Source organism: Aegilops tauschii, chromosome 6 (genome assembly GCF_002575655.3).
Source record: "Aegilops tauschii subsp. strangulata cultivar AL8/78 chromosome 6, Aet v6.0, whole genome shotgun sequence".
Lineage (NCBI taxonomy): Eukaryota > Viridiplantae > Streptophyta > Magnoliopsida > Poales > Poaceae > Aegilops > Aegilops tauschii.
In genome coordinates, this window is record NC_053040.3 from 470,022,008 (window position 1) to 470,036,158 (window position 14,151).

The 14,151-nt window shown below is 46.9% G+C and overlaps 1 protein-coding gene across 1 annotated transcript; it reads left to right on the forward strand.

The window, feature by feature from the left end:
* The first annotated feature begins 3,112 nt into the window (after positions 1-3,112).
* LOC109764778 (uncharacterized) lies at positions 3,113-6,441 on the forward strand. Its single transcript, XM_020323559.2, has 2 exons — positions 3,113-4,440; positions 4,575-6,441. Exons 1-2 carry the CDS (start codon positions 3,128-3,130, stop codon positions 6,067-6,069), a joined length of 2,808 nt encoding a protein of 935 aa, XP_020179148.2. The 5' UTR covers positions 3,113-3,127; the 3' UTR covers positions 6,070-6,441.
* The last annotated feature ends 7,710 nt before the right edge of the window (positions 6,442-14,151 follow it).

A 14,151-nucleotide genomic window follows, 5' to 3' on the forward strand; every position in this document is an offset into this window, starting at 1 on the left:
TTAACCAGAAGTGAAACGATGACACAAATTTTATTCTGAAGTTCAATCTTTCTTCGGGAAGAGATAATCTCCGTTGGAGCGGTGCCGGAGCCAAAGCTTCTCGAATGTCATAGAAGACTCACCATATTCTCCTCGAGTCGCCCCCAATGGACGAGCCTCGAATCACTCAGGGGTGATGTTGAAGGCGACCACCACACCTTTACGTATGTCTCCAGAGCACACCATAAGCAAGGAAGCTTTCGGAGGATCCTCTAACCGTCTAGGAGCCCAAGCTCCAAGAGTAATGATGTTCCATAAGTATTTGGAATCAATTGTAGTCCTTTCGATAACTAAGAGAGTCGAACCCAATGAGAAGCAGAAGGAATTGATAATCGGTTTTTAGCAAGGTATTCTTTACAAGTACTGTAAGAAAGTTTTGATAGATAGTTTGATAACAAGATAATTGGTAGCAAGTAACAAAAGTAGCAAGGTGCAACAAGTGGATCAATCCTTAATTGTGCTAAGGACAAGCCAGTGATATTCTAATAGTGATTAAAACGCTCTTGAGGACACAAGAGAATATTGTCGAGTTACTTTCATCGTGATTCATCAATGTAGCATTCATTGTTTTAATAAGTGTTATGTGTGTGGACCGGAGCTAAGGTACTTTTTTTACATGAACAAACACCTACTTATGATTATACCCTCCATGCAAGCATCCGCAAATACAAAAAAAGTAATTAAGATAAATCTAACCTTAAACGTATGGATCCAAAGCAGCCCCTCATAGAACAATTCATAAACTGGGGTTTAGATTTCAGTCACTCCCGCAACCCATCATCTACAAAACTAATTTCACGATGTCTTTCCCTAGGCCCAAAGATGGCAAAGTAACATGTAGTCGACGTTCACACAACATCACTAGAGGAAGAGCAACACAACATAATAATACCAAAACATTGTACGGTGATCAACTTCACATGATTACTTATAATAAGACTTCTCTCATGTCCTCAAGAACAAAATAGAACCACTCACAACTCATGACATTGAACATGTTCAGCGGGTATAAATATGAGTTTAACAATCTAAACACATGGATCTTTCACCAAGTAAATCAACTAGCATCAACTACAAGATGTAATTAACACTACTAGCAACCCGAGGTACCAATCCGAGGTTTGATACAAAGATTGAATACAAGGGATGGACTAGGATTTATAGATGAGATGGTGCTGGTGAAGATGTTAATGAAGATGAGGTCTCCCACGATGAAAGGAGCATTGGTGATGACGATGGCTTCGATTTCCCCTTCTCAGAGGGAGGTTTCCTCAGCAGAATCTGCCGAAGAGCAAAAGTGTTCCTACCCTAGTTCTGCCTTGAGACGACAGTGGCTGGTCCCGAAAGTCTTCTCTTTTTTTCTAGGGCAAAAGGCTTCATATAAGGGAAGATCTGCAGTGGGTCTATGTGGGCCCCACAAATCTGGGTGGCACGACCTCGGGGGTGGCCACATGCCCCAGGGCTTGTGGGCGCACCCGAGGCTCTTTCTCTGATACTTTTTATTTTTAGTATTTTTCATATATTCCAAAATAAATGGTCGTAAATTTTCACGTCATTTTGAGCCCGGGAGAATTGGTATCTCTGCGGTAGCTTTTCAAGGCCCGAATTCAAATTGCCGATAATCCCTCTCTGTTGGTGTATCTTGCATTTTAAGAGAGAAAAAAATTAGAATTGCATCATAATATGAAATTCGTAACACGTAAGAGAGAAAAGGCATTTTACGAATTATCTTGCAAGGTAATTCGTAACAAGTAACAATAGTAACAAGAGTGTAACACGATAATTCGTAACAAGTAATAAGTAACAATAGTAACAAGAGTCCATATTTAAAAACTCATTTTTTCTGGAAAAACAAAAATTCCAGAGCGAAATGGAGAAACTAAAGAAAAGAAAAGGAAATCATGTAAAAAACTTCTCTCAAATACAAACTTGATAATATACTTTTTTGTGATATATAATCAACATTTTTTTTGCTTAAATAGATTGTCAAAATTAATCTTAAAATACATGTAGGTCTTATAAACCTGAACAAAATAGACCAAATAAGGGAACTACAAGCATCGTTTGGCACCTATAAAAAAGTGAACTGAATTTAAAAATGGAGTTGTCGAGAGATTGGACATCGGATGTGTCGTATTTCTATGCCGTTTGGTCTCGAACGGGTACTGATTGTGGAAGTGAGACTTCTTTTTCGATTAATGTGGAAGAGAGATTATTATTGACTAACTTTATTCTGAGAACGATTGATCTTAGTAACGAAGATCTTCCTATCATCCTTCATCATACTAGCCAAGGAATAACAACACAAGTTGTAATGAAATGGTGGGACTTCTAGGATCTAAACTCTTTACATCCAATCCCTCCGAAAATATCATTCCCTCCATTCTTATATACTCCCTCTCTCTATCTATGAAGTTGCTCGCCTGCTGCCACACAACTTCATAGTTGGTTCAAACCAGGTGAGTCGAGCAAGTCACTGTCTTACTCAATGACTTGCACAAGACGGAGAAAATGTCGTTAGGAGTTACAGTATTATTTTTCTCTCTTGCAAGTCCGTTATGTACAACTATAGCTGTATGCTTTTTTTTTTTATCTCAATAAAGCAGTTTGTGTTCTTTAAAAAAAAGGAAGTGTCTTACCAATGACTTGCACAAGACGGAGAAAGTGTTATTATTTGAAATCCAGCTTTAAGGATATTAAAAGAAAACAGTGCTACACCCACTGGACGGTGGAAACTATGAGATCCAAGTAACAAGAAAATCTCTAGCAAATATGCAAGTGCCCCCCAAAAAATTGCTGACACCTAGGAAAGCTGTATTAGTAAAATTAAAGAGAATCATGACCAGGTCGAAAAACATCTGCCCAACGAAAATCTACACAAAGACATCCATGCGGGGATAAATATGCAGGGCGAAGAGGCTAAGCAGCTTCGCCCCGACGACGCGCAAGTCAGGTCCTTTTATAATCACGACGTAACCATAGCTCCCTTCGTCATTCTGCATCACAATAACTAACGGAACCACAGCAGCTGTTGAGTGAGAGAATGGAGTGTGCTGTGGAGCTGCAGCCGGCACTCCCGGCAGTGCCAATGGATCAGCCCGGCCAGCCAGAGGCAGCATCTCTGCACCCGGCAATGGCGCAGGTGCAGTCGGCAAAGCCGCCCGTGCAGCCATGGGAGTACAGCCTGCGGAAGTACCTCCTGCTGCTGGCCACCCTGGTGGTGACCGTCACTTACACCGAGGGGTTCAACCCGCCCGGAGGTGTCTGGCAGGCCGCCCACGATGGCCAACCTGCCGGCGACCCCATCATCCGCTACACCCACTACCACCGCTACCTCGCCTTCCTCTACTGCAACGCCGCCGCCTTCGCAGCGTCGCTCGTGGTCATCGTCCTCATCCTCATCCTCGCCATCCGGCACGACAAGAAGGGGAAGGACAGCCAATGGGTTGTCGTGCCCCTCCGGCTAGTCATGGTGCTGGACCTGCTCAGCCTCATGGGCGCGTACGGCGCCGGTACCTGCCGCGACAAGATTTCAATCTTCTACTTCGCGGTACTTGTGGCCATCGTCTTCCTCTACATCCTCGTTCTCAAGTTGATGGACTGCTGGGACAAGAACTCCGATTCTAGTGCCGGCATGATTCCTGCCCTCGTCGCCAGCTCCGTAGACGGGATGCCCGTCAACATGGGCTCCGACTCCGGTGCCACGACTCCCATTCCCAATCCTGACTCCGGCACGAGTCCCGGCCCTGTCGCCAGCTGGGATGGCGGGATGCCCGTCTCCAACGACAACACCGGCTCCGACGACATCATGCCTGCTCCCAATCCTGACTCTAGCACTGACACGATTCCGGCCCCCATCCTCGGCTCTGACCCGGCCACTGTCGACGAACGGTTCCGCGACCGCAAGGCCCTGAAGAAGCTGAAAGCCGAAGAACGGCTCCGCAAGGTCCTGATGCTTCTGGCTACATTCGCGGTGAGCATCACGTACGTCGCCGGGCTGAGCACGCCGGGCGGCTTCTGGGACAGCACCGGGGGCAGCCACCACCCAGGCGACGCCATCCTCAAGGACCAGCACAGCCCACGCCTGACGGTGTTCTTGCTCTGCAACACCACGGCGTTCGTGGCATCCCTGCTGATTACCATGCTGCTCATCATCGACGGCAAGAAGCTCCGCAAGAAGAAGACGACTCGGTCCCGCATGCTCTGTGGGTGCATTGTGGTCGCCCTGGTCGGCCTCGTCGGCGCATACATCGCCGGCAGCTGCAGGGAGATCGATACCACCGCCTACGTGGCCAGCTTGGTCGGCGCCGTTCTGGCAATAGCACACATCATCCTACTCTATGGTATCTACACTTCAACGCAACAGACTGAAGAAATTCAGCAGACTGATGATAATGTCAGGTAAGGAGCACATACGTATTATCCTCTTCTTCCTTTCCTGTCTGCAAACTGAACTGTGTTTCCTATGTTCGTAGCAAAACTGTTTCTTCCATTCTCTGCAAACTGAACTGAACTATGTTTCTTCTTCTCTGCAGTACAATACAGTGCAGTGGCAAGGAGGTTCTGGACAAGGCTCGCTCTCTTGTTCTACTGCTTGCCACTCTTGCCGCCGCCATCACCTACACAGCGGGGTTGAAGCCACCGGGAGGGCTTTGGCAGGACAACACCGAGGGGAACATGGCCGGTGACCCCATCCTTCTCACAACCAATGCTAGCCGATACAAGGCCTTCTTCTACTGCAACTCGGTTGCCTTTGTGGCCTCCTTGGTGGCCATTGTCCTAGTCCAGATGGAAATTCTGGTCAAGCACCACGTGCTGGAGGCAGCCATGATACTCGACCTGTTTGGCCTCATCGGTGCATATGCCGCGGGGAGCTGCCGGGACGCGAACAACTCCATTTACGTCATGGCTTTGGCAGGCCTCGTCCTGGTCTATGTGGTGATCCATGTTATCTTCTTCACGCTGGACCACGAGGACAAACACCATGGCGACCAGGCAAATCAGTTGCTGGAGAAGAGGCGCAAACGGCTGCTCCTCTTCGCGATCTTGGCTGCGACCATTACCTACCAAGCCGGCCTCACCCCTCCTGGTGGCTTCCTGCTCCAGGATGACAAGCTCGGGCACCAGGCTGGCGACCCGGTCCTCTTGTACAACTTCCCACGTCGCTACAAGGCATTCTTCTACTGCAACTCGGTGAGCTTCATGCTTTCCATCTCCCTCATCCTCCTCCTGGTGAACCCCAATCTATACAGGCCAGCCATACGAAGCAATGCGCTATCTGTTTGTACGGCGGTGGGCTTGTTTTGTTTGATGGTGGCCTACGCCGCTGGAAGCACCCAACACCTCAAGACATCCATCTACATCTTTGTGTTGGTCGGTGCGGTCCTCTTCGTTGCAGCTGGACTGCTGCTAGTATTTGCGCTGAGGGAGCAAAACAATAGTGACAATTCAGCAGTTGCCGCGCCATCCATATCCCATGAACAGGAGGAGGAAGAAGAAGAAAGAAACAAGGAGGAAGAAAGGAAGAAGCACGCGAGGCGCAAGTACCTGATGCTGCTAGGAATCTTGGTGGCAAGCGTTGCCTACCAGGCCGGCCTGGAACCGCCCGGCGGAGCATGGCAGAGCAGTGGCAATGGATATGAGGCGGGCGATCCGGTGATGCATGATATCAGGAGGCCTCGGTACCTCGTCTTCTTCTACAGCAACTCCTTTTCCTTCGTGGCTTCCATTGTTGTCATCATGATGTTACTGCCGCACTGGCTGCCAAACGAGAAGAAAGAAGAATGGGAGAAATGGTCGTTGAGGGTGATGAACTGGACGATCCTGCTGGATTTGGTCACTCTCCTAGTGGCATATGCAGCCGGCTCCAGCAGGGGGTGGAAGACGTCTGTGTATGTCGGCACGCTCATACTTGCCGTTCTGGGCTACTTTGCAATCCATATGACGCTGTCAATATGGTCTGATCGCTGCCATCGCCATCGTCTTCGCCGTGAGAGGCTTGAGGGCAGCCAAGAAAATCGTCGAGTGTGATTCGCTATTGGTGCGCTCAGTGGTATGCTCTAGCTAGCTGTCCCCGTTTCTAGATTCCTAGTCTAGTTGATGTAGTTGGATAAACCTGCTTCCCAGTTGGAACATGCCTACATTGTTTGTCCACTCACTAGGCAGGTGCGTGTATCTTAATCAACTGATGATGCAAGGTAGGTGATGCTTTTTATTTTTTTGGAAGATCCGGTGATGCTTCCTGATCCTATCTTATCTCATAAGAACTTGAATGAGAAGTGCACATTTAGGAAACTGAAGCATTTGTACTACTGAAACATACTATGTCATTAGGTACAGCCTGAAGTAGTGTCCAATCCTAAAAAATGATAATCACTGACCGAGAGGGAACATACCCTGAAGCCGGAGCCCTGCCAGCGGACGCCAGCGGCGCAATCTTCCCAGTGGGGCAATTCACCGAACACCTGCAGGACGCGTGATCCCCGAATGCAGATGAAGGCAACAGAGCTAAGCAGCCGTCGTGCGTGCCGCCGATAGTAGATAGGAGTAGATGCGTACGCTAGGATCAGAGGGTGGCGGCATTATAATTGGAGAGGATTCTCGAGCGTGGGTCGCCTCGATCGGAAGCAGCTGCTCGAGGCGCGAATACAGGTGCTGCGCGATCTAGCTGGTTTAGCCGAACCAGCCGCGCTAAGTGGCTCCTTGCGATCTTCCGCCGAGGGACACCGGAAAGTGGAAGGCCAGCCGCTGTGCCTGTGCTGCGCTGGCCAGGTGCAGGTCGGGGCCGGCCGTCGCCGGCGATTCCTGGAGAGAAGGAGCGGCGCCTTGGGTCCTGGCTCCGGCTCGCGCGCGGCCCTGCCTTGAGTGGACAGTGACATTAAAAAAAAAAACCGTGGAAGCCGGCAACCTGGGCGGGTAGTTCATTTATCACTTTAATCTCCAATGGAGCACAAACCTTTTTTTTCTTTTCGAAAAGGCCTAATCCTTATACTAAAGGTGTGTTCGGTTTCTCTCTGCTCCTCAACTCCACTCCCGGAGTTGGTGGAGCCGCGCCGAACGCTCGAGCTCCACGGAGCTGAAAACGCGGAGTGAAGCCGGCTGCGGTGCAGTTTTGTGGAGCGGCTAATTCTCAGATCTCAGATCTTTGATATCATGGGGTTGATAAAATTTACAAAGGATCTGCCACCGTCAAGTGGAACACGGTTCAGAGTGGCCACACGACTCGCTCATTTCTGTTTCCTCCACCCGCCACAAGTGAATCAAGGAGCGGAGATGTCTGTCGAACAGTTTTTTTTCCAACGCTATTTTTTACGAGGAGCAGCGTTTCGGGAGCAGGAGCCGGAGTCAAGGATTCGAAGGAGCCAGACCATTTCCGAACAGACTCTAAGCTTCACAGGAACTTACAAACGCACACGTACAGAAAAAAATAAAATTGCACTCAAAGCTTTGGGTACCGAAATCTTCTTACTCCTGCATTTACCGGCGGCGCGCCGTAAACATAGCTCGATGCCGACTCTGGGCCTCCACCTTGACGGAGCAAACTTTGAAACCCAAAAGTCTATAGAAGTAGCAGCCAAGAAGTTGTCGGTCCAGACCAGGAGACGTCGGTGGTTGCTATCTGCAAAGCAAATCGTTGCCCCGAAGAAAAGAACATCGTGAAGGGCAATGTAGAAACTCTGAAGACCATGACAGCTAGCCGAATCTAGACAGATCCACTGGAAATCTAAATCGACCGGGTCTCGAAAGACCCATATTTTGCACACCCCTACAACCATGTCTAGATCTGGGATCAAACTCACCGCCGTCCAAGGCCATGCGTTGACGACGTCTTCTCCAGTGGCCTAGCCAGGCCGACTGGTGTAGAAGCACACGGTGCCGGATTCGTCCGTCCGCCGCCGGCTTTACCAACGCCGACGCCAAGCACCGCCTGACAAAGTCCTCCACTCGAGCCCACATCTCCTTCTCCAACCACAATAGCCCCCCAAGACCTTCAAGCCCTCCCCGTCGCCTTCGTGGTCGCCTCTCTTCAGAAAAGTGGTGAACACTTTTTATTAAAGGAAGATAATAACAAACTCTACATTGATTAACGCACACAAAATATAATGCATATTAACAAAAATTCTAGATATACTCCCTCCTTTTCAGTTGAAGGGCCTATTTTTTTATTCATGTTTCCGGTTTAAAAGGCCTATGTTCATCGTTTGTTTAGATTTCAAGGCACATTAAATCTCCACATGGAAGGATTTGAAAAAGAAACTCAGCAATGCATGCAATGTTCCTACTCATTTATGGTCATGCATGCATGCGCTTCGGTTAATGCATCAATTTAATTTGGATAGTTGTGCAAACTAGGAAATTCGTTCGACCACTTACTAAATACCTTGGTTAAGGAGATTTTTGAGTTGGGCCGTTTTAAGTAGAAGGGGGGAAGTAATGTATTTAGCGAAATTGATAGCATGGTTGTGAATGTGATCATCTCAAGAGTATTAAATGATGTCAAGCAGAGCCAAACATGAACGTGGAATGAACTTATTACTTTCTTGGCATTTTAGAATTTATTATGCCTTTAGGTTGATGCTAATATGTAAGTTATGTGTTAAGCCTAAGAATTCACAAAAGGATCACCCTAAGATGATCATCTTATGGCTATTGGGAACAAATCAAATAAGATGGTTCTGTTTCTCAACCTTTCTGACGTGCTCCTACGGATCGAAAGGATTGAAATTCACAACCACTGATGAAGGACTCCTTGAAAAGTTAAGGATTAGTAGTTCTTATTCGAAATCACTAGAAACTTCTCTAACATATGATTTTTGATACTATACTTTTCGTGATATACAACTAATATTTTTTGTTTAAAGTTATGGTTAAAGTTAACCTTAAATATGTTTAGATCTTGTAAACCCGAACAAAATAGATCAAATAAGTAAACTGGAAGCACGAGTTCAATAATTATAGAAAAGGGGATATTATGTATTTAATGAATGGAGTAGTGGAGAAATTAGATATGAGACGTGTCATTTAGTCTCAATCTACAATTTGGTAAAAAAAATACGGTATAATCAAAGATGCTCACATACACTCACTCTACCCCTATGAACAACTATGAGAGACTGAGCCGGCATAATATCTTGAGATTGACGAAATCACCACAGACGCCTCGTAGTCAACAGGAACGTCCCCTCCCATTGAGCGAACATCGCCGGAAAACCTGAAATCAATCCAGTAAAATGCAAGCGCCAATGCCAAGTTTAGGATTTGAACCCTGATGGGCTGATTCCGCCACAAGGAAAATAACCATCTAAGCCAGGCTCAGTTCGCTCTACAATTTGGTCACTTACGGGTACTGGTTGTGGAATTTGAGAGACACTTATGCTCGAAGTCATGGCTGGAGCCCTTCAAGCAGGAGGCTGGTGATGTAATGGCGTTGGATGAGCTGGAGTGTGTCTGTCATTATATTAGGCCTTGATCATAACGTACATATGTGGACTCTTTGTGGTTTATTCCTGTTGGTATGGTTATGTTGTTAGTGGCCTGTTTAGACTTGCTGAACAGATTTGGCTGCTGCTTTTGTGTGTGGTAGCTTGTTTTCTTTTGCATTTTTTTGAAGCTCAGTTTGTAACAAACTTATGTGGCCGTTTATCTAATGAAAATTGACGAGGTGGCTCATTGTTTTAAAAAAAAGATTAGCCAAGCAACATAAGCTATGATGAAACTGTAGGAGTTGTGTATGCTCTGAACTTCAACATCCAATCCCTCACAAACTATCATTTCCTTCATTCTCGCTCTCTCTCTCTCTAGCTACGTGGTTGCTCTCCGGCTACCACAAGTGCCTAGTTTGGGCCAAACCAGCCGATGACTTTGCAACAGAGGAAAACAATGTGCTTATTCCAAATATGACTGAAGGACATTAAAAAAAGACAGTGCTAACACCCAGTGGAAGGTGAAAATTATGAGATTCAAGTGGAGTGGTACGAAAAATATCTCTAGGACGGTAGGACCTGTGCCCGTGGGTGACTCCTCCGTTCGCCTCCCCATGTTTCTCTATGACCACTGCTAAGACCTGTGCCCCTCCGGAGAGGATCAGTGCGTCTCTGGTCGAGGAGTTCATTTTACATTCTCGTTTAGCTAGTGATGGCGTCACCTGTCCATGTCTGCCGCTGCGTTTGCTCGTCTTCGGGAGCTCCTGCGGTCGGCTAAACCCAACAACAAACCGCTTTTACTGCCTCCGGCGTCTTTAAGAAACCTTCTGGAAGGCACAGGCGAACTTCTGTTCAAAATGATCACACTGATTGCGCAGGCAGGGCTGCTGGCTGCTGCCAATGCCCTCCTTTTCATGCTACTCCCTCTCTCTTAAAATAAACATCAATGAGTTAGTACAAAATTATACTAAATCAGCGATGCTTATTTTGAGACAGAGGACAGGGGTGCCAGCCAGGGCCCTGGCCCCCTAACATCACAGATTTAGGCCTAATATGAATAGTAACAGTGATTTTTTCCTGCTAAAATGGTGTTTTTTGATGGATTGGCCCGCCCCAACAAGCTTTAACAATACTCGGCCCCCCTTGTCCGATTTTTCTGGCTCCGCCATTGAGTACTTCTAATATTGTGACACTTGCGTGTGTCGTCCTAGCTCTTGAGTGCCTAGCTTCTGTGGCTCCCCTCGATCCTGCCGCCAGTTGCAACGCAATGGACGCGCCTCCGTCCTCTCCACATCCCACATCCCCTACAACCCATCCCTTTCAATTCTACACCCACCGCTCCTCCACGATTGTGCCTCACCGCGCTCTCTCTCATTTTGCCTTTTTCCCGTCTACTTTTGTCATTTCCTTTTTGCCTTTTTTCATCTTCTTTTGTGATTTCCTTTTGGCCTTTATCCCTTTTACTATATTAGTAATACATTTCTTGTGTGTATGTCAACATTTTCCCCCAACTAGGATGAATATTTTTCTAATACATGGTGAGTCTTTCTTAAGATAAAAGATGAACATTTCTAAAAGTGCTTATGCAATTTAGAAAATGTTCAAGCATTTTTTTAAATGTTCACACATAAAAAAATGTTCAAGTATTTTTAAATGTCCACTTGTTTTTTTAATCTTCCTTTTATGGACAAATGAAGAAAATGAATACCAGAGCAAACCAGAGAAACCAAAGAAGGAGAAAAAACATGCAACAAACTCAACCTGACCAAATAAGCGAACTACAAGCGCATTTAGCACCTATTGGAAGCGGTCGAGAGATTAGACATCAGATATGTGGTTTAAAACCCAATAATCTACTGTTTGGTCTTGAACGAGTATATAGCAAAAAACTACTACTTTACAGGCCAGGATTTCAAAAAACTACTGGTTTTTAATTTTTCTCGGATAACTACCAAATGGTTGGTCCGCTGTTTTAAAAAACCCAAATTGTTGAGTGCTTTATGATTAATCGTGATTATGACAGTTCGGGCCCGCACCTAAACAAACCGTCTGTTTGACCGTTTGTTTGACTATTAACTGACATATGGGACCCGCATGTCAATGTCTCTCCCTCATATATTTTTTACAAAAAGCAATCGGGTCCCTGCAAAAATTTTAGAAAGCAATCGGGCCCTGAACAAATTTGAAAAAAGCAATCAGGTCCTCCCGCGGCTGTGCTTCAGATCGAGAGCTCGCCGGCCAGCAGCCATGCCCCCGCCGCGGAGCTCCCGTCCGTCATCCTCGAGGAAGTCTCGGAGAAGATGAGAGTAGAAGAGGAGGAGAGGAGGCACACGACAACATGTAATAGCGGCGGCGGCAACTGACATCAAGTAGCAGCGACGTCGGCAAGGGGTAGCAGGAAGCTGCGGCGGTGGCAAGTAGCAGCAACGGCGGCAGCGACGGTGGTAAGGAGCAGCAGAAGCTAGCCGCAAGGAGCAGCAGAAGGTAGATGGAAGCAGCAGCAAGGGCGTTGGCACGGAGCAGCACATAGCAGCGGCCGCCATGGCGCCCGTGCTTCAGATCGAGCAGCTCCAGTGCATGCCCACCTCCTACTGCAGCGTGCCACCGCGCGCGTCTTCGCCTCCGACCACAGCTTCCGTGCTGCCCTGCTCGTCGCATCGCCGGAGTGGACGCATCGCCGGAGTGGGTGGCTCCGTGCTCGAGTGAGAGAGATCGGAGGAGGAGAGGGAGAGAAGAAAGAGATGAGGAAGGGGATACATTGACATGTGGGCCCCACATGTCAGTTAACAGTCAAACAAACGGTCAAACAGACGGTTTGTTTAGGTGCGGGTCTGAATTGTCATAATCACAATTAAGCATAAAGCACTCGACGAATTGGGTTTTTTGAAACAGCTGACCGCTCATTTGATAGTTATCTGAGAAAAACTAAAAATAAATAGTTTTTTGGAACCCTAGCTTGTAAAGTAGTAGTTTTATGCTATTTACTCGTCTTGAACTGATACGTACGTACACGGGTTACTCTTCCGTTTGCTATGCTTCCCAGTGTTCCTCTGCGACCACTATTGTGCTTATCAGTGCGGTTCTGGCAGAGGAGTTCATTTTCCATGCTCGTTTAGCTTGTTCGTCCATGGCACTCCGGCCGGCTGCACTTGTCCATGGCAGACAGAGTTTATCAGATTGTCCTCAGTCCTATTTTTTTGGACTGTTCATACATATCCCACAACTTGGACAGTGCGTTCTTCATTGTAGCTGGCCAAGATGGATCAATCCATTCAACTAGTCCACAGTTTTTACCATCCTGTTAAATTACAGTGTTAAACAGCAAGATATGAGCTACATGCCACAATGAGTGCTTTACTAATAACAATTAGGCACTCCAACCAATACCAACAATTAGGCAAGCTAAATAATGAGTTCTTACTAACTAACAACAGCTAGGCCAGCAGTACTTAATAACAATCTTTAATGAGTGCTTCCAACCCTATGCACATAACATATAAACAAATGACCTCACTTATCCACACTGTCACATGCTGACATATAAACAAATGACCTCACTTATCCACACTGTCATATGCTAACACATAAACAAATGAACATGCCACAATACTATGCACATATGCTCACATATAAACAATGACCTCACTGAGCCAGTAAGCATTGATCACATATTTAAACAACCTAACTAACCAGCCAGATCTGCTAACTACCAAAATCAGTACTAAACAATGACCAAATAATTAGTCCACAACAGCTAATTAGCATAAATTTGACACATACCTTCACAGCACAGGCAAGGAACCTCCTGCCAGTATGGATACCTACTACCACTCGAGCACTGAATTTGTTTTGTGCCATGAACACGGGAAGCAAGCAGAGAGACTTGTTGCTTTTGAGGGCAAATTTGTTTATGTGTTAGCATATGACGAATTTGGAGTCATCCGTGGTAGCAGGGATCTGCACGTGCAAAGGAAAGCAAGAGATTTGGGAAGGAAACTTCAGATCAAGCTCAACAGGAAAATCCCCAAATCCAAACCCTAACCCTAGCTCTACCAACTCACCTTCACGATGCCGCCGTCTGAACCTGAGGTGGAGTACTGGTAATAATTCTCATTGTTGTCGTCATCCTCACTCCAGGACACCATGGCGACGCGGTGGCGGCGACGGCGGTCGGAGATGTGGGCGGGTCGACGACAGTGAACGAGTGGGAGCAGAGAGCGCGAGGGAATGAGGGTGGGGTGGGTGGGCTTGTAACGATTCGAGGGAGGGACCGGTCAAGAGGGTTCCGGCTCGAGCCGGCCTGCGCACGACGTCTGACGGTGTCTAACAACTCAGACGGATGAACAGTTATGCCACGTCGACAAAAGCGGGTCCCACCTGTCATAATCCCACTTAAAATGACCGAACCGAGCGACTTGTGGTTTCTGCAAAAAATTAGCCTGGGAATTAGTGTTTTTTGCACAAAACTGTAGACTTGCGATTTCTGCAAACCTGTCCTTCAATGTCGATGTTTTCTGCAATTCACTCTATATGACTCATTGCGTCATATACTTGGGCAATCGCACAGGGCGTCATTTGTATGGGCTGGCCTCATTCGGGCATTTCTTCCGCTTTCTCACTTTTGCCATCTAGCTAGGCTTTTCTTGCACTTAGCTTCTCGTGTTTTTGCTTTGTTCCTTCAAGTTCTTTT